The sequence below is a fragment of the Neovison vison genome, chromosome 14 (assembly GCF_020171115.1).
Source record: "Neovison vison isolate M4711 chromosome 14, ASM_NN_V1, whole genome shotgun sequence".
Classification (NCBI taxonomy): Eukaryota; Metazoa; Chordata; class Mammalia; order Carnivora; family Mustelidae; genus Neogale; species Neogale vison.
This window is the reverse complement of record NC_058104.1, coordinates 30,378,196-30,398,484: the sequence shown is the minus strand read 5'-3', so window position 1 is coordinate 30,398,484 and position 20,289 is coordinate 30,378,196. Positions and strand designations below refer to the sequence as shown.

Here is a 20,289-nt window from a genome sequence, read left to right as displayed (position 1 = left end):
GAAAAGGAATTCAAGCACTGAATGGGAGGTGAAACAGACGGCCGCTGAGAGTTATCTATCAACTCGGAGTCCGCAATTCCCTTCCTCCTCAGTATTTTCCACTTCTTTCATATATTGGTGCATTCACTCTTTTTTTCCCCATTCAACAAACATTTCCTGGTTTGTCCGATATGGTATCCACTAGCCACAGTTGCTATTTACATTTGGTTAACTTAAGTAAAATAAAAAATTTGAGTCCCAAATGCACTACCCACATTTTAAGCGCTCAAAACTATATGTGCCTTGTAGCTTCCACATTTTTTTTTTTAGCTATTACTGACGTTTAACATTAAATTAGTTTCAGGTGTACAACATGATCAATCAATAGGGCTACCATATTTGAAAGTTCTGGGAAATGCTGTTTCAGATAGCTGACATAGAATAATCACAAGAAAGAAAAATCTTGAGTTTTTGACCTTGAGGAGCTTACAATCTAGAGGAGGAAAAAAACCCACTCAATATTATTTTTTAAGAGCTCACACTCATTGAGTTCTTGCTGGAAATCGGGTAGTTTGCTAAGCACTTTCTGTGACTATTTAGGTGCAATGCTCTTAACACCATAAAACAGATGTCATTATTTTGCTCACTTTACAGAAAGGGCAGTAACTTGCTCAACGTATGTGGAAAGTACTGAAAGGCCTCATGACCAAGAGTAGTGTAGGGCCACGAAAGAAGTTGAGCTGAACTTCATTTGGGGAGTTTAAGGAAGATCAGAAGTGGAGAGGTATTAAAACCCAAATCTGTAGAGACCATGTTTACTCAACCTGTGGGCTACAGACTTAACTAATCAGAATTACCTAGGATGCACGTTAAGAGTGCAGATTCCCTGCACCTGATTATGGGATCTGTGGGCAGGAACTGGGATCCTACGCTTTAACCAAGCTCCCCATCTCTGTCCCACAGGTTCTTTCTTATTAAGTGAGGTTGGAGAGCCACTGTCCACACCACTGGCTTTAATTTGAGTACGGATCAAGGTGGAAGCCAGCGGTGCGACATCTCGCACGAAAGTCTCGGAGCCTCAGTTTCCCCGTCCGTGAAATGGAGATCTTGGCGGGCCTGCCGCGCGGCTACCACAGGGGCCACGCACGTCAGGCGCCCAGAGAACGCGGACCCCGCCTGGCGAGTCCCGCCCCTCTCTGCCGGCCCGGGCTGCCTACCCTCGCAGATCTGCTCCCACAGGTTCCTGCCCGGAGGCTCCACGCCCTGTCCTGGCGAAAAGGGTAGCTCGGGGGACACGGTGGACACGATGGGCACTGACGTCCGGACAGTGTCCGACGACTCTGTGGAGCCGGCGGGCTCCTCGCGCTGGGTTGTGCCACCACTCGACTGACTCAGTGCCGCCATGGCCGCGGTTTCTACGGCAACCGCCCTCCGGGCTCGGCTACGACCCGGAAGGAGCCGGGACTCAAGGAGGCGGGCCAGCGACTGGAGATTAATTTCCGGGTCGCGGCCGAGCTGGCTTTCACGTGGAGGCGGGGAAGATTGGCGTGCGGGTGAGTGCTGAGGAGCGGCACTGGAGGGGCGGCGCGGGGTCTAGAGGTGGGGTCTGGGGACTTGCGCGGAGAACTGAGGGAGAAGTGGGTGACCGGTACCTCAAATCCACACATAATCCCTCCCACCCCAGTCGCCCGTGTGCGCTCGCTCCGGCCTGGAATTTCTCCCGCCTTGAAGCGGGGCCGGGATCCCGCGTAATCCCTCCCTGTGTGTTTGTGCGGAAGCTGTGGCGCGGCGGAGCCCGTGAGGGACCGTTCTCGCCTCCTGGCTCCCTTGCTTCCTGCTCGTGAGCCGCCTGCGGCCGTGGGGTGTGTGTTCCCCTGTGCAGAGCGCAGGCTGCGTTCGAGTCCTTTTTGCCCCTTGCTGGCTGGAGGACCCAAGATAAGTAAATTCAAGTCTCGAAGCCTCGGCAAGTCTGAGATGGGGTTTTCACACCGGTCCTCGGAAGACTACCGCGAGGTTTTAAAAGGGCTTTTTGGAGAAAGTGTTTGCTTTTGTTGGAGACACACTGTAAGAGTCGAATTTCCTCTTGGAGCGAATTTATCTGGGGTCGCAGGGTTGAAGAGCAGGATCTTCAGTGCTGTAGAGGAAGGAAGCTGCAGGATTATGAAAGGGGATTCAGTGACTACAGTCCCCCTTTAAGTTCTTTGTTCTAATCAGATCCCTTGACCACTCCTCCACCTGAGGCACTCTTGGCGCTCTCGGGGCGCTCGCGCGATCATATTCTCTCTCTCTTTCTCTGTCTCTCTCCACCCTCTCCAGGTTTGCACCTTCTTCCTTTGCAGGCCCCTTTTCCTCTGCCCTCCTGCTTCCCTGAGGTCTTAGGCTCATTCTTTTCGAGGCTTAATTACCATCCATATATTTATTTATGAGTGTTTTTTAAAAAAAACTTCATGTCAGCCCAGTCACTCCCGAGCCTCGAACCCACGTATCCACCTGTCTACCGAATATCTTCCTGTCCACTTGCATAGCTCAAGGCATCTGCAAACCAGCCTGTCTCCTGCAGCCCCTAACTGCCCGCCTTCAGTTCCTTTTTTTAAAGGGGTTAACACCACCATCCCGCAGTTGCCTAAGCTGGAAACCTCTGTTCTAGAAACTTTTTCCAGACAACTGGTAAGCCAGATTAGATGAACTTCATTACCGGGACCTCACCACTAGCCTTGATTTTATCACCGTATCTTCATTATCACACCTCTTCTCAGCCTACACCTGTTTCCTGGTAGCAGGTGTTTTATCTTGTTCCTCTCTGTATCTCTGGCATTCGTTCATTTAGTGAGTATTTGTCGAACACCAGCTGTGTGTCAGGTGCAGAGCTAGGCTCTGGGAATACAGCAGAAAACAGGAAAAGAGTGAATAGAGAGGGTATATCCTTGACTTACCAGGTGCTCCTGGCACGAGTTATAAATGAACTTGAGCTATGGCTTAGTCCTGGCCTGGCTCTTCGAAGCTGCTAATGGTGTGGCATTAGCCACATGTGAGCCCAGTGTGGCTCCCTGGGGCATCGAGGCTAAAGGGAGCTTCAGGGTGGAGAAACTCCCGACCTCTCCCTCCCACTATCCAAACCTCCTGTGATTCCCTGAGTGTCTCCATGTCACCTAGTCCAGGGAGCAGCAGGAGCTTGTGTGGTGACTGGAGAGAAGTGGCCCAGCTGGAAGATAAAATGTACTTGGAGCATCAGCCCCTTCCCACAGTTGCCTATGACATCCCCCCCCCCCCCCGCAAAGCTGGGCTTTCTAGGTTGCTCTGTGTCATCTTCAATTGCTAAATATTGGTAATCTGAAAATTTAGAAATAGTGAAGCAGGCAGGGTGTGGCCCCCAACACCTCCCCAATCCCTGGCAGCATTTGATCTGGTTCAGTGCCTCTTTATGGATGGGGAAACTGAGGCCAAAAGAAACCAACGCTATGGAGCAAAGGGCGTCAGTCACCATTTGAACCTAGGTCTTGTCAGTCTTAGCTGGGGCTGCCTTCATCATATCTTGTTACCATTCTTATTACTGGCCACGTGGGAAGGTAGTTAGGAGGGAAAGTCACACAGGGGGCAGGTGGGGGGAATTAATTTCCAGACACAAAGGAAAAGAGTTGCTTAGATGAACCAAGGTAAGGGGTTAATTGTGCCATATTTATTGCCTCTGGTGGGAATTAGCAGGTAGAGTTGACCTCAGCATTTCTGTCCCCTTCATTCAGTGAAAGGTAAGCCCCTGAGGGGAGCATTTAATCTCTGATTTGATTGCAGTTGTATCTTCAATGGCCGGCACAGGGTAGGCAATGGGTAAATTTGTTTGATGGGTGACTAGGATCAGAGATTTAAGGAAGGCAGTGAGAAAGAGAATCCCTTTCCAGGGGTTATTGTATATTCTTGCCCTTTGAGAGGGAAGTGGTCTATTTCACCATCTCCCCCACCCCATTTTCCAGATGGGAACATTAATGTTCAGGGAGGTTGGGCGACTGGGGTTTAAGTTAATGAGGGAGCAGTTTGAATTTGAACTTGGGGCTGTCTGAATTTAAATTCCATTCTACTTTCATCACATTTTCCTTTGTCGCAAGGAATGACTCCCATTTTCCCATCCTCTAACATTTCAGGCTAGCCACTCAGAATTGTGGCTCTTGGGGCTCCTGGGTGGCTCAGTGGGTTAAGCCGCTGCCTTTGGCTCAGGTCATGATCTCAGGGTCCTGGGATCGAGTCCCGCATCGGGCTCTCTGCTCAGCAGGGAGCCTGCTTCCTCCTCTCTGCCTGCCTCTGCCTGCTTGTGATCTCTCTCTGTCAAATAAATAAATAAAATCTTAAAAAAAAAAAATTGTGGCTCTTGGCACTAACTAGCGGAATTGTACATGGGGTGGTTTGGTATGGAGATAACTTGTACCATTTCTCTTTTCAGGAATGATTACGAAAACCCACAAAGGAGACCCGGGCCTTGGGGTCCCAGAGAAAAAGAAGAAGAAAAAGAAGGTAGTCAAAGAACCAGAGACTCAGTACTCAGTTTTAAACAGTGATAATTACTTCACTGAGATCTGTCCCACAAGAGCAACATTCCCCTCGAAGAGTGTGGAGCTAGGGCAGGCATCTGAGATGCCTCTGGTGAAGAAAAAGAAGAAAAAGAAGGGCCTTAGTACCCTTTTCCAGGAGCACCTAGAACCCGAGACCGTGTTAAGTGCTGGACGGACAGAGAAGTTGGTCACCCCCAGGAAGCAGGTTCTTGGTTCATCTGAGTTCCAAGGTGGGGAGAAGAAAAAAAAGAGGAAGTCCTTAAAACCTCTGGCCATGCCTTCTAGCTCAAGAGGGAGGACCTCCCCAGACACTAGACAGGTTGAGGAGGTGACCCGAGTTGGCAAGAAGCCCAAAAAACACAAGAAGGAGAAGAAGGCCCGGGAGGCTGCAGCTGCATCAGCCAAGGACCCTTGTTTCCGTGAGTTTGGGGATACTCTGTACACTTGCTCAGTGGGGAAGGATGGTGCGGAGCAGACAGGCTCAGGGCAGAAAAGGAAACAGGGCAGCCCCAGGGAATGCAACGTGAAGATGAAGAAGAAAAAGAAAATCCACCTTAAGGGAGATACCTCCGTAGAAGAGCACCTTGAGTGTTCCAAGTCTGTAGAGAGCAGCCCTAGGAAAGGAACTAAGAAGCCAGTCAAACTTGAGGCTCCAGAATACATCCCAATAGGACAAAACCCCAAGTCCCCCGCAAAGAAGAAAATGAAGTCCAAGAAAAAGGTAGAGCAGCCAGGTATTGAGGAGCCAGCTCTGAAGAGGAGTAAAAAGAAGAAGGTGAAAGAGAGCAAAGTAGCGGAAGAACCTTGGGAAGAGGTAGGCATTTCTTCAGAATTAGACTCTGCTTTGGGAGAATAAGGGTGGAAATTGGGGTGGGGGGAACGAGAGAGAGAGCAAGAGAAATAAATGTGTTTGTGTGAGTGTGTGTGTGTGTGAGAGACACATTTGTAGCCACCAGAACCCTGATAAAACTGACTTCAGTCAGAAAGGAGATCTTGAGACATGTAACTGAAAAGGTTAAAAGCTATTTACTTTCAGATATGGCTGGATCTAGGGGCTCATGGAATATCCTCAGTATTAAGGGTTTCCCTTGTTACTGAAACTCTAACCAGGTCCTCACTATCTCCACTCAAGATCTGAATAAATTGGAATAAATTTTTTAGCTGAATCTCTCCCTTTCTGAACTCTTGCCTCTCGCTGTCCAAAACTCAGGAACCAAATAGTTTGCGTTGACATGGTCTGTGGCTATCCGAGCTTATTTTCTATGCTCCGTGTACATGATTTAGTGATCAAATAGATTTGGATTGCAGGAGGTGCCAGTGTGCCTTTCCCTTCATATTTTTCCCTTCATATTTCATTTCTCTTCATATTTTTTTTTCTCCATTGGTTTTGGTCCCTCCCACCCCACAGCAAGATGGTCTCAGTGGCTCCAGGATTTCATCCTAGTAGTTCGGTTACCCCCAGAGGGAGAGAGTGCCCCTGCGAGAAGCAATTACCGAAGTCTCAGGGCTGCTCTACACGCATCGATTAGATCACATAAGCTGGAAGCCCTGACCTTAAGCCGGGGGAGAGACCTAGGGAATCCATCCCATCTGAACCCCACTGTCCGCAGTCAGGGGGAAAAGACAGTTTTTAAGAGGAAAACCCGGTCCTGATTGCCAGGAGGAAGGGAAGAGTTGATGGTCTGATGAAGACAACAGAGATCCACTGTCTCCATCCTGACAAGCTTCCTTGAGTGCAGGAAGGAAGGGAGGAGATGAGCCTGAGCTCTTGGACTCCACGGGCTGTGTCTGTACCAGGGCCACACCTCCATTCCTCTCTTTGGGGTGTGTGTGTGCATGTGCGGAGGTAATGAGGTGGTACGTGTCCTACTCCAAGTGGATGTCTGGCCTGTTGGGGTAGCGATGGCTGAAATTTCTTGAACACCTAATCCTGTGCCTGGCACTAAGCTAATGCTCCCCAGGTATTAACCCGTTTAATCCTCACATCAGTCTGGTGAAATCACTGCTGTGGTCATCCTCATTTAACAGACAAGGAAACAGATTCAGAGGAGTTACATACCTTGTTCAAGATCACCCACCTGGTACAGTGTGGGGCTGGGCTTTCAACCCAATCTGGCTTCTGAACTTGAGGTTTCATCCTTTCTCAGAAGCTGCCTTGTAACTTCTCATAGATTCCAGTATCATTAGAGCCCAAGAAGTGACTGTCTTATATTGGAACAAGCCCCGGATTCTTTTCTCAGTTCTATACCAACTAGCTACGTGAGCTCAGACCTCCCACTGCCCTGTGGTCCTCAAGTAAGAATGATGGCTACTGTGTACTGAGCACTTAACTGAAGTTTGACTCTGGCGTTGGAGAGGCTCAGTTAATACTGACTGATGGATGACCACCCCCCGCCCGGGGCAAGGTCATCAGGAAGGTGTCTGTGTGGCTTGAGCTCTGCTTGGCCAGAGAGAGTTGAGGAGGCTGGCAGGGGTGGCTTCCATATCAAGGCCTACAAGAGGTAGTTCTGGTTTCTGGATTTCCCCCCAATTTTGCCCTAGTCCACTAGATTTGGCTTTAGTGGTCTCTTTAGAAGTTGTTGGGGCCAAGAAGAACCCCAGAGGTGGGAGCCTAACCCCTATCAGAATCTAGGACCCCTTCTCTCTGGAGTCCAGTGAAAGGTCACTCCCCTCTGTTTCACATCTCCTGCGATGGGGGCTCTGCTACCAAGGACAAGCCCACCGAGTCAGGAAATGCACATATCTTCAAGGTCTGGATGGGTGATGTGCATGAACAGAGCCTTTGAGGGATCATCACACGTGATGCTGGGTGACAGGCAGAGCACACCTAAAGTAAGGATGTCGGAAACGTGGCACTTGCATTACCAAAGGACCAGGGAAAGTGGCGGGCCCAAGGTTTCACTGTCAGAGGGTTCCATGGGGGCTGAGGCCAGTGAGAGAGTGTGGCACATGTAAGCATGCCCAGGGCAGGCCCAGTGAGGATGCCATATGGGAGCAGAGACCTGTAAGCAGCGTCTGCTGTCAGTTGTGCAGCGGGAACAGCGAGCGCAGGGGGTCTGGAAAGAACAAAGTGTAGCAGGAGCTGGTAGTTTAGGGGACCAAGTGCTAGAGACTGCAGAGGCCACAGGAGCCTTGTGTAAACAGGATGAGAGCCTCTGGAGGGTTTTGGGGAGTGAAGGGCTGTGATCCAATTGAGTTATTAAATTTCTATTTTATTTAAGATTTTTTTTTTCAAAGATTTATTTATTTGAGAGAGTGCTCACATGCAGAAGCGGGAGAGGGAGAAAGAATCTCAAGCATACTGCGCACCAAGTGCAGAGCCTGATGTGGGGCCCAATCTCAGGACCCTGGGATCAGGACCTGAGCTGAAACCAAGAGTCAGATGCTTAATCTACTGTGCCACCCAGGTTCCCCTTAAAGTTTTACTTTCTTAATTGAGCTATAGTTGACATATAATATGGTATAAGTTTAAGGTGAATATATAACATGTTTCCCTTGAGGGTTTTAAAAAAATTTTTTAAAGGATTTGTTACAGAGCACGTGTGCATACCCACAAGTGGGTAAAGGAGGGGAGAGGAGCAGAGGGGTGCATTACCCACAAGTGGGTAAAGGAGGGGAGAGGAGCAGAGGGAGAAGGACAAGCAGACTCTGCTTAGTGTGGAGCCCAACGTACGGCTTGATCCCACAACCCTAAGATTATGACCTGAGCCAAAATCAGGAGTTGGACACTTAAATCGACTGAGCCACCCAGATGCCCCAAGATTTTATTTTTAAGCACTCTCTGTACCCAGTGTGCGGCTCAAACCTACAACCCCAAGATCAAGAGTCTCATGCTCTACTGAGACAGCCAGGTGCCCCGCCAATTGAGGTTTTAAAGCTCACCTGAGCTGCTGTGCAGAATGGAGCAAGGTTGGGGGGTGAGAAAGCAGGTGTTAAAGACTTGTGCTTGCCCAGGCAGGAGAAAAGGCAGTGACTGGGAGTGGGGTAGGAGGGGGAGCAGTGTGGAGGAGAGAACTGGGTTTGGGTCTCTCTCCCCACATCCACCCCCCAATCAGGCCCCAAGGCCCTATGCCCACCTGTCCCTTGCTAGCTGGCTCCCATCCCCCCACCACCAACAGGACCCTTGGCCTCTCCCTTCTTACTGGTTTGGTGCCATGGGAGATAAGATGATGTCCGTGTGGCAGGAAAGGTACACCAAGCCCAAGTTAAGAGACGTGCATTAGTGTCGGCCCTGTTCCTGAGCTGTGGTGGGGGCGGGGAGTGACTTCCTGACGGTCGCTTCACTTCTCTAAGCCTTAGTTTCTTCAGATGTCAGATAGGTCAGTGCCTTTGTTTTGAGGGGCGAACCAGTGAGAATAGTTCCACGATTCCACAAGAGGATGTCAGAAGTTCTGTAAGTGGCAGGGGTTAAGGAGGTACTGCGGTCTTGGGTCTTTTCTGGACTCTGATGATCTCACCCTGCTGAGCTGCTGGGGCAGAGGCCTTTGTATGCCTGACTCTTACTCCATTTGCCCTTTTGTGCAGGAGCCTGACCCAGACTTAGAGGTGGTGTTGGAAAAGAAAGGCAACATGGATGAGGCGCACATAGACCAGGTATGCCCCAGGTCCTCACCCCTCTTCCGTGTGTCTTGCCACCCGCCTGTCACACTTTTGTCTCCTACAAGGCAACGAGATTCTGGTCTGAGAGATGTCAGGGACCCCAGTAGCCACCAGCCAGCCTCTGGCACACTTCTGGTGGCAGGGAACTTTTGGCCTCCCCCACTTCATGCTGGGAGACCCCTTCACTACTACAGCTTTGACTCAGGGGCCAACGGGTCATTCAGAATCCCAGGCTGAGGCTCTGCTGCTTGTAATTGCTGCAGGGGGAGACAGAAGTGTGACCCCAGGAACTGTAGCCAGGGCAGGGAGCATGTGCTCAGCCAAGCCCGTGCTTTGCCATCTCCTGGCCTCGATTCAGGAGTGTTGAGAGAAGTTATTCTACTGTGGATCTTCTTCTGCCGTACCCAGATCTGTAGGTAGATGCAGCCTGTACTAGAGCATGACTTTCTGGAATTGGGGTATTTGTATGGTCCTGGACCAAATGACACCTGGCCGAACAGAGTGGTAACAGCCTAGGCTTGGCTTTGTACCATTACTAACGAGGTGAACTTGGGCAGTCACTGAGCTCATTGATCCTCATATAGGTGGCTGCGAAGACCGAATGAGGTCATGTTTGTGAGGCACTTAGCAGCTTAATAAGTGGCAGCTGTTACCCTGACCACGTCCTCTTGCTTTGTCAGCAAGTAATGGCTGGAGAGAAGCAACAGGGTGTGATGCAGAGATGACCCCTGGTCCATGGCCCTTCTACTCCAGGAGAAAAGGAAACCAGAGAGTTGCTAGCAGATGAGCGGAATATGAGGAGGTTTGTAAGATGTCACAGAAGTTCCAAATTTAATGCCTCTGAGGCCCTGGGGAACTCTCCCTGGAGGTGATACATTGAAGTGGGGCCAAGAAGATCCATGAGATGATGCTGACAGCCCAGGAGCGGGCCTAGCACGAAGCACAAGCCCCTCAGAGTGGGAGCTCCCCAGCCTTCTGCAGGTCGAAGGCACACTGCTCCCCAGGGTCAGGGCCGAAGGTAATGAGCTGGGCAGCCGCACAGAGAGGACAAAGGTGGGGCCCTGACCTGACTGGGACCTTCCATCAGTTCCTTTCCCAGGTGCCCTCAGCCAGTCAGGAAGTAAAGTCTGGAATTCTGAGAGTGTACTTCCTATGGGCAAGGCCCCGCCAACAATCCTTTATTTCTTTTTTGTGCCTGCTGAGTACTTTGATTACTTGACAATTTTTAAGAAGAGTTTTAACCATTTCCTGGGTGCTGCATTACCTCAGTGTAAGTGAAGCTTTCTGTTTTACCTCTCCTGTTTTCCCCATAAGTGCTAAAAGTTTACTGTCAAAAAAATTGCAACCTGAAAAGAAAGGCACCCTGAAATCCTACCACCTAATAATGATCATTGTTAGCTCTTTGTTATAGTCTTCCAGATTTTTCCTTTGTAACTATATATGTGTAATTTTAAAGCACTGTGCAATCATGCTATGTATACTGTTCTTTTAACTTTTATCATTTAACTGGCAAATTACTTTTCATTTTGGTATATGCACATCTGTATCATTCCACATGTGGAGCATGGTTCCACTACAGGTATATATCATAATTTTCTCTTTTACAGTTGTCACTTTGCTTTATGTAGTTTTAAACTTACGTAAATGGTCAGCTTGGCTCTAGAAACAGTCACTTTGATTCAAAGCCTGTGGCAGATTAGAAGGGAGGAGGGGGATGCCCAGGTGGCTCAGTTGGTTGAGAGTCCCAACTCGATTTCGGCTCAAGTCATGATCTCGGTGCTGAGATTGCGGCTCATGTTGGGCTCTACACTGGGTGTGGCGGCTGCTTGAGATGCTCTCCGTCTCCCACCGCCACTACTCCACCCCTGCCCCCCCAACTCGTGCGTGCTCGCTTGCTCTCACTCTCTCTATGCAAAAAAAAAAAAAGTTGGGGGGAGGGAGAAAGGCCACAAATAAGGGCAGCTGAAGTTACACCTAAACCCTTAAAAGGGAGGACAAGGCCCTGGAAGCTTTTTTTTTTTTTTTTAAATTGAGGTGTAGTTGACTTACAATTACATTAGTTTCAGGTGTACCACCTGTTGATTCAGTAGTTACGTATCTTATGAAATCCTTAGCACAAAAAGCATAGTTACCGTCTGTCACTGTACAAAGCTATTATAATATTACTATGTTCCCTGTGCTGTATTTTACATGCTTGTGATTGATTTGTAACTGGAAGTTTGTACTTCTCAATCTCCTTCACCTGTTGAGCCCATCTGCCTATAACCCTCCATCTGGCAACCACTAGTTTTCTGTTTTTAGGAGTCACTATGTTTGGTTTTTTTTTGTTATTTCAGTTAGCATAATACACTGTAGGCCCATCCATACTGTTGCAAATGGCAAGGTTTCATTCTTTTTCAGGACTGAGTAATATTCCACAGTATTGGGGGTGCAGTGTATGTGTGTGTGTTATGTAATATGTATACACATACCACATCTTTTTGCATTCATCTATCAGTGAACACTTAGGATGCCTTCATATCTTGGGTTGTTATAAATAATAGTGGGATAAACATAGGGGTGCATGTATCTTTTCAAATTAGTGTTTTCTGGGTACCTGGGTGGCTCAGTCATTAAGCATCTGCCTTCAGCTCAGGTCATGATCCCAGGGTCCTGGGATTGAGCCCCACATCAGGTTCCTTGCTCTGCTGGGAGCCTGCTTCTGCCAGTCCCACTCCCCCTGCTTGGGTTTCTTCTCTCTTGTTCTCTCTCTCACGAATAAATCTTTAAAAAAATCAGTGTTTTCCTTTTCTTTGGGTAAACACCTGAAGTAGAATTACTGGCTTATATAGTATTTCTATTTTTAAAATTTTTGAGGGGGGTGCCTGGGTGGCTCAGTGGGTCATGGCTCAGGTCATGATCTCAGGGTCCTGGGATCAAGCCCCACGTCAGGCTCTCTCCTCGGTGGGGGGCCTGCTTCCCCGCCCTCCTGCCTGCCTCTCTGTCTACTTGTGATCTCTCTGTGTCTAATAAATAAATAAAATCTTAAAAAAGTTTAAAATTTTTGAGGAAATTCCATGCTGTTCTTTATAGTGGTTGCACCAATTTATAGTCACTAGCAGTGTACAAGAGTTGCCTTTCCTCGGCATCCTTGCCAACACTTGTTATTTCCCGTCTTTTTAATACTGTCCAGTCTGACTGGTGCGGTGTGATATCTCACTGTGGTTTTGATTTACATTTTCCTGATCATTAATGATATTGAACATCTGTTGATGTGTCTTGGCCCTTTGTATGTCTTCTTTGGGCAAGTGTCTCTTCAGGTCCTCTGCCCATTTTTAAATTTTTTTGTTTTTGTATTGTTTGAGTTCTTTATATTTTTTGGATATTAGCCCCTTGTTGAATATATTTACAACATGGATTTGAATTGCACAAGTACGTGAATACATGGATTTTTTTTTGATACAGTACTATAAATGTATTTTTTCTTTTTTACAATTTTCTTAACACCTTTAGTTTGTGGTAAGAGTACAGTATATAATAAGTATAACATTCAAAATCTGTGTTAACTGTTTATATTATTGGTAAGGCTTTCAGTCAACAGTAGGCTACTAATAGTTAAATTTGGGGGGAGTCAAAAGTTATATGTGGATTTTCAACTGTGCAGGGAATCAGTGCCCCCGTCCCCACTTGTTCAAGGGTCACCTGTATCATGTTCCTATTCAGTAAGTTGCCGTTTCATTTTATGGTTTCCTTTGCTATGCAGAAGCTTTTTAGTTTGATGTATCCCAATTGTTTTTATTGCCATCACCTGAGGAGACAAATCCAGAAAAACATTGCTAAGCCTGATATCCAAGTGTTTATCACTTACGTTTTCTTTCCTTTTCTTTTTTTAAGATTTTATTTATTTGAGAGGGAGAGAGAATGAGCAGGGGGAGAGAGAGGGAGAAGCAGGTTCCCCACTGAGCAGGGAGCCTGATGCAGGGCTTCATCATAGGACCCTGGGATCATGACCTGAGCTGAAGGCAGACACTTAACCAAGTCCTCCAGGTGCCCTGCTTGTATTTTCTTTGTTTCTTTCTTTTGTGTGTGTGTGTGTGTGTTGTTGTTTTAAGATTTTATTTATTTGAAAGAGAGAGTATGAGAGGGGAGAAGGTCGTAGAAAAGCAGATTCTTTTAGGACTCCTATGGTTTCAAGTCTCACATTTAAGTCTTGAATCCATTTTGAGTTATTTTTGTGTATGGTATAAGCAAGTGGACCAATTCTATCCTTTTCGTGTAGCTGTTCAGTTTTCCCAACATCATTTATTCAAGAGACTGTTTCCCCCCATTGTCTATCCTTGAATCCTTTGTCATAGATTAATTGACCATATAAATGTGGGGTTTCTTTCTGGTCTATGTATTTTCTTCCATTAATCTGTTTTTGTGCCAGTAGCATTCTATTTTTTTTATTTTTATTTTTATTTTTTATTTTTTTTAAAGATTTTATTTATTTATTTGAGAGAGAGAGACAGTGAGAGAGAGCATGAGCGAGGAGAAGGTCAGAGAGCGAAGCAGACTCCCCATGGAGCTGGGAGCCTGATGTGGGACTCGATCCCGGGACTCCAGGATCACGCCCTGAGCCGAAGGCAGTCGTCCAACCAACTGAGCCACCCAGGCATCCCAGTAGCATTCTATTTTGATTACAGTTGCTTTGTAGTGTAGTTTGAAATCTGGGGTTGTGCTTACCCTAGCTTTTTCTCTATCAAGATTGCTTTGGCTATTCAGAGTCTTTGTGGTTCCATACAGATTTTAGGATTGTTCCAGTTCTATGCAAAGTGCTGTAGGTATTTGATAGGGATTGCATTGAACCCGTAGACCACTTTGGATAGTATGGATATTTTAACAGTATTCTTCTGATCTATGAGCATGGTATATCTTTTAAATAAGATTTTATTTATTTGACAGAGAGTGAGAGAGAGCGAGAGAGGGTAATACAAGCAGGGGGAGTGGGAAAGGTAGAAGCAGGCTTCCCACTGAGCAGGGAGCCTGATGCGGGGCTCGATCCCAGAACCCTGGGATCATGACCTGAGCTGAAGGCGGAGGCTTTAACCCACTGAGCCACCCAGGCGCCCCTATCTTTCCATTTATTTATGTGATCTTCAGTTTCTTTCATTAGTGTCTTATAATTTTCAGAGTATACCTTTTTCACCTCCTTGCTTAAATTTATTCCTAAGCATTTTATTCTTTTTGATGCAGTTGTAGATGGGAGTGTTTTCTTTTCTCTTTCTCTTTTTTTTTTTTTTAAAGAGAGAGCCATTGGGGGCGGGGGAGGTGGGTAAAGGGAGAGAGAGAATCTTAAGCAGAAGATCTCATGATCCTGAGATCGTGACCTGAGCTGAAATCAAGAGTTTGACGTTTAACCAGCTGAGGCAACTTGGTGTCCCTGGGATGTTTTCTTAATTTCTCTTTTTGATAGGTTGCTATTAGTGTATAGAAATGCAACAGATTCCTGTATATTGATTTTGTAACCTGTAGCTTTTACTGAGTTCGTTTATTAGTTGTAACAGTTTTTGGTGGAGTGTTAAGGGTTTTCTATATAGAGTATTATGTCATCTGCAAGTAGTGACAGTTTTACTTCTTTCCAGTTGGGAACCCTTTCTTTCTTTCTTTTTTGACTGTTGTAGCAGAGACTTCAGTACTGTGTTGAATAAAAGTGATAAGGATAGATATTTTTTCTTTCTTATTTTAGAGGAAAAGCTTATAGCTTTTCATCATTGAGTATGATACTAACTGTGGGTTTTTCATATATTGCCTTTCTTATGTTGAGGTATGTTCCCTCTATACCCACTTTGTTGACAGTTGTTACCATGAATTGGTGATGAATTTTGTCAAATGCTTTTTTTGCATGTACTGAGATGAATATGATTTTTATTCATTTTGTTATCCTCGGTTGATTTACAGATATTAAACCATCCTTGCATCCCTAAGATAAATCCTACTGATCATGGTGAATGATCCTTTTAATGTAATGCTGGATTCAGTTTGCTAACATTTTGCTGAGGACTTTTGCATCTATGTTCATCAGGGATATTGGTCCTGAAAGCTTTTATATCAAACAGCAGGGTCATTAGTCCACTGATGGTGGCTTCCAGCCATGCTGGCAACATTGTATAAGATATACCTCCTGTGGACCAGGCATTCTGTTAGGTTCTTACATTCTGCACCCAACAATTTAATGTGGAGTAGGGGGTTTCCCACTTCAGCAATTCTTGGCCACCAGCTGGGTGTCCTGCCATTCAGCTCAATTCTGGCACTGTATATCTGGATATCGTGTCAAATCTCACAAGGTAAGGACTCAGTCCCACCAGCCTCTGGTGGGACTGCCCATGCCCCAGTTCAGATGCCTGTTACAGGCTGGATTGTTACCTGTGCTTCTTACTTACCAGGCTGCTAGGGATGGGAAGTTCTGATAACCCCCTCCTTGGGTTTTACTGATTTGCTAGAGCAGTTCACAAAACTCAGAGAAACCTTTTACTAGATTGTTGGTTTATAATAAAAGGGTATAAATCAGGAACAGCCGGATGGTAGTGATGCATAGGGCAAGGTATGGGGAACGGCACTGAACTTTCTTGCCCGCTCCAAGAATACCATTGTCCCCTGATCTCCATGTTTTCACCAACTCAGAAGCTCTCTGAACACTCCCCTCTTTTGGGGGTTTTATGGAGACTTCATTATATAGGCACGACTGATTAAATCACTGGCCATTTCATGATTGATTCACCCTTCCGCACCTCTTCCCTCCTTGGGTCTTGGAGGTGAGACTGAAAGTTCCAACCCTGTCAACATAGGGTTGATTCAGCTGGCCACCAGCCCCCATTCTTAAGAACTTTCTGGCATTTGCCTCATTAACATAACAAAAGATACATTGATTACTTTCCTTACTTAGGAAATCCCAAGGGGTTTAGGAGCTTTGTGCAGAAACTGGATGAAGACCAAATAGATATTCTCTCCTATTTATCCTCCAGGGTAGCTGATATTTCTTGTCTATTTGCAGATAAATAAATTGAAGTACACAAAGGTTGAGTGACTTACCCAGAGCCACACAAGTTAATGGCAGAGCTATGATTCAAACTAGCCTGTGCCTGACTCCAGTGCTCTTTCTAGAAAACAATGCTATCCCGAAAGTTAACTACAATATCTTCTATACAGGACGTCAGGGCTTCAGGCAATATGCTTTAGGAAGTTTCTACCCGGTATGGCTATTACGGACAAAAATGGTTCTAGTGCTAAAGGTGGATAAGGCTCAGTTTATAGGAAGGTTCATTCTTAAAAGAAGTTCATTCTTAATCCAAAACAAGGCTTAATGAGGCTGCCCATTTTAGGCCAAGCGATTGCAGCCTTGGGATACTTAGGGGACACTTTTGACAAATACCTGCCCCAGTTTGCAGCACAGGAGAGCTGCCCTCCCTCTTGTCACCCTCCTGTCCTCCTGCCCTGTCTCTCCTCGGTTTTAAGCTCAGAGGAAAACAGCTGTGTCCCATTTCCCTCTTTCTTTCCTCTCTCTTCCTCAGGTGAGGCGAAAGGCCTTGCAAGAAGAAATCGATCGTGAGTCAGGCAAAACAGAAGCTTCTGAACCGAGGAAGTGGACAGTAAGTTTGATGTTCAGGCTCTGGTCGGTTGCATACCCCGACATCCTGACAACTCCTTCCTCACCATGCGCCGTGAAGAGCAGAGTGATGGGAGACCATGTTAGTCCAGCCCCAGAGGCTGGCCCGGTCTGCCTGCCGGCTCTCTTCACTGCACCGCTTGTCCTAAGCTAACTCCCTTCCTTCTGAAAGGGGTGCTTGCCTCCCTCCTGGAGTGCTGGCGAAGCAAGATAAGCAGCCTGAACCTTTGTCTCCTGCTGTGCACAGGTGGGGTGTCCCACACATTAGTCCCTGAGGGCATGTGAAAAGCACTTTCCAGCAGTGGATGGTGACCTCAAAAGGCTGCTTGGACCAGAGCAGGAGGCAGAGGCGAGAGCAGTGTGGGGCAGGCCTCTCTCAGGACTGCCTACACGGTCCATTTGGAGTGGGAGATTTCCAAACCAGGCCCGAGATGATGGGACAGGAGAGAGTGCACCACAGTGACCAGGAGGTCAGGCTGAAGAGGGATGAGGGGATGTGGGCACGTGGTGGGCCATACCAGGCCGGCCTTGGTGGCCATGGTAGGGAGTGCGCACTGGGCTCCAAGTGCTGTGGGAGCTGCTGGAGGGCCTTTATGGAGAGTAAGTGGGGAGGGGGTTGGAAGGCTCAGCCTCCAGGCCTGAGGATTGGGATGGTGGCAGAGGGTAGAGAAAGAGAAGAAACCAGCTTCATAATCCAACCAGACTTGTTAATAGATTGGATTTGGGAGAGAGGGAAAGAAGGATCCATATGACAGGGAAGCCTTGCCTTCCTGAATTATCCTAAGCCTTCATAGTTTAACACAGGAAAGAACACTTGATTTGGATCAAAAGACCTGAGTTCAGTTTCTGGCTCTGCCACTTTCTAGTTGTGGATTCGAGGCAAGCAGTGTCCTCTCTCTTGAGCCTCAGTTTCCACACCCTGTAAATGAGACTCCTACTCTGGCCCGGTGGGGTATGAAGAGGGGCTTTGTTATGTTTCTTCCTTCTGGGTATTCTGTCCTTTCTCCCCAGCCTCATGAGCTGAGCAGAGCTGATAGAAACCCTCATTGAGTTGAGGAAGACAAGAAACAGGGCAGCATCATTCAGAACCTGTGGCCTCAGAGGCTGTACCTAGAAGGACCTGAGGGGGAGAAGGAGGATCCTAGAGCAGAGGGGTGGCATCTGCTGGGAACACTTTAGGTGGCATTGCCTCCCAGGACCTAGGCCACTTGACGCCGAGGCATGTGGTGAGGACTCGAACTGGCTGTGGACCCCTGCGGGAGGGTCCACTTTGAATGGGTCAGCAGCCCTTGAAGAGCTAGCTCACCCGTGACTGGTCAGCCTGTGCTCAGACCCAGGGCAGGACTGTCAGAGCTGGTTTCTTATCCTAGAAATTGTAGGACCGGGAAGCTGTAATTATGCCTTCATCTGGGCCACTGTGAAGCTGGAAGAATTTCTCACTGCTTCACTCAGGGCAGGGGTACCAGTGACTGGTTCTTACTGTTCTTCCACACCTGACCTAGAAATAAGTGCTAAACTGGGATTTGACTTGCAAGTGGAAAGTTCCCAGGCAGTATGGAGGTCAGCAATTGGGGTGGTTTGGGAAGAATGACAAATTATTAAGGATTCAAAGTTGCCAAACATTGTGCTCTGGGTTGTTGGTGTAAAATCTGATTCAGTCCTTCGATGAAGCCCTGTGAGAGGGTTATTATACTCCTGTTTTATAGATGAGGACACTGAATCTCAGAGAGTTTAAGTAATTTGACCAGGGTCACGCAGGTGGGCTTGATCCTTGGGTCTGTGTGACTTCTAAGTCATTGTTTTCTTGAGTCGTGTTTCTTGTCCCACAGATCCGGGAAGGACAGGGGTCTTTTCTTAGGCAGCTCCTCTGAGGTCCTGCCTTGCATTTTCTTGAACGTGGATGATTCATGGATAGGTGGTGGAGTACTCTGTATAGGAATTGGGACCCCCGAGTTCCTGGAGTTCCTGGGCTGGCGCAGCCGTGGACTCAGCTGTGTGACCCTTGACCTCTCTGGGCCTCCACTCCCTGCTGTAAAATGCTGTGCTTGTGCGAAGAGATGTGCATTTGAGATTCCCACTTGGCGGCCGCCTCCTTCCAACTGTCAGAAACCTTAGGCTGAGGGAAGAGCCGGCGGCCAGCTGGTGAGGTGAGGTGAGCTGGGCTGGGAGGTGTGTCGAGGTGTGTTGGGAGGTGAGATTGTTGGAGGTGAGCTGAGGTGTGCCGTACTCCTTGCTGTGAATGAGGGGAGGAGTAAAGCAGACAGGCAGCTCTTATGGTGGGCCATGGTGTAGACCAGACCTGAGATGGGATTCCAGCAGGGCCATTAATGAGGCTTGTGCCCGCAGTTAGGCTGTAGGCTTCCACTTCCTTATCAGTAAAACGAGGATGCTGACAGTATTCCTCATAGGGCTCTTGTTAGAAGTCAGAGGACAATTCATTAATGTGTTGATGAGCACTGTGCCTGGCACATAGCCAGCATTTAATCAGCTGGATCCTCCCTGGTGAGGCTGGGGTTGGCGAAAGGGCAGGGCTTTGGAAATCAGGAAAATAACCACCTTTTTTTTCTCTTAACACAGGGAACTCAGTTTGGCCAGTGGGATACTGCTAGTTTTGAAAATGAGGAACAGAAACTAAAATTTCTCAAACTGATGGGCGGCTTTAAAAACGGGACCCCTTCGCTCAGCCGCCCCTCTAACACAGGCGGAAGGCCCAACATGGCTCTCAGCAAGAAGGCAGCTGACGCCCTGCAGCGGAACCTGCAGCAGGACTACGACCGGGCCATGAGCTGGAAGCACAAGCGGGGCGCTGGCCTGGGCTTCTCCACCATGCCAGACAAAATCTTTTATATTGACAGGAATGCTTCCAAGTCAATTAAGTTTGAAGATTAAACTCTACTGTCTTATCCTTCAAAACAGCCACAATTGCTTTTACTGTTCAGTTATGCAGTTGAAAGCCATCTGACAACTGTCTCAGATCAAATCTCTGCAGAGATTAAGTTGAAAACTCTGCCCATGTGCTTGGACAAACTGGGGTCAGGGAGCTCGTGTTTCAGAAGCCAAGAGAACATGTGAGTGATTAACGCCTACTATTTTGTGTATAAGCATTCCATCCCTGTGTGAAGACATCAACATATATAAATAATAGCTAAATTTGCTGAGTGCTTAGTATGTGCCAGGTACGTACTACTGTGTTTCCCTCACATTAATGTAGTCAGTAATTATCAACTAACTAGGTGCTATTATCCCCATCTTACTGATGAGGAAACTGAGGTTCAGGGATGAAGTAATAAAATTGCCCTGGTTCACCCAACCAGTAAGTGCCAAGTGCTGGACTTCTGTATCCCACGTCCTGTATCACTATTCACTACTCCTAATGTCCTCTTCTAGGGAATTTTACCAGGAATACTTATGGGGGATGAAGTCTCTTGATTGAAGAGACAGAGGTTTTGTTAGATGTCTAACTCTCAAATAGGAAGTAGAACTGATGGTCAACAGGTAAGGGCAAGCTCTTTTTCTTTTCCCATCCTGGAGAACCTTTAGGCAAAG

General features: G+C 47.3%; 2 protein-coding genes across 4 annotated transcripts in view; one reads left to right on the top strand and one right to left on the bottom strand.

Annotated features, from left to right (window-relative positions):
* Positions 1-1,386, bottom strand: part of IQCK (IQ motif containing K) — a 122,859-nt gene extending 121,473 nt beyond the window's left edge. For both annotated transcript variants that reach the window (XR_006382355.1, XM_044234087.1), the window contains exon 1: positions 1,197-1,386. Coding sequence is in view for 1 of the 2 variants with exons in the window: in XM_044234087.1 (XP_044090022.1) it covers positions 1,197-1,383 (187 nt within the window). In the remaining variant the exon portion in view is untranslated. The remainder of the gene's footprint in view (positions 1-1,196) is intronic.
* A 66-nt stretch (positions 1,387-1,452) lies between these two features.
* Positions 1,453-19,887, top strand: KNOP1 (lysine rich nucleolar protein 1). Of its 2 annotated transcripts, XM_044232819.1 has the most exons (5): positions 1,453-1,532; positions 4,412-5,334; positions 9,045-9,113; positions 16,649-16,726; positions 19,321-19,887. In XM_044232819.1, exons 2-5 carry the CDS (start codon positions 4,414-4,416, stop codon positions 19,630-19,632), a joined length of 1,380 nt encoding a protein of 459 aa, XP_044088754.1. In that variant the 5' UTR covers positions 1,453-1,532; positions 4,412-4,413; the 3' UTR covers positions 19,633-19,887. The 2 variants fall into 2 exon arrangements, with proteins under 2 accessions (XP_044088754.1, XP_044088756.1); XM_044232821.1 differs by lacking the exon at positions 9,045-9,113.
* Positions 19,888-20,289: the final 402 nt, after the last annotated feature.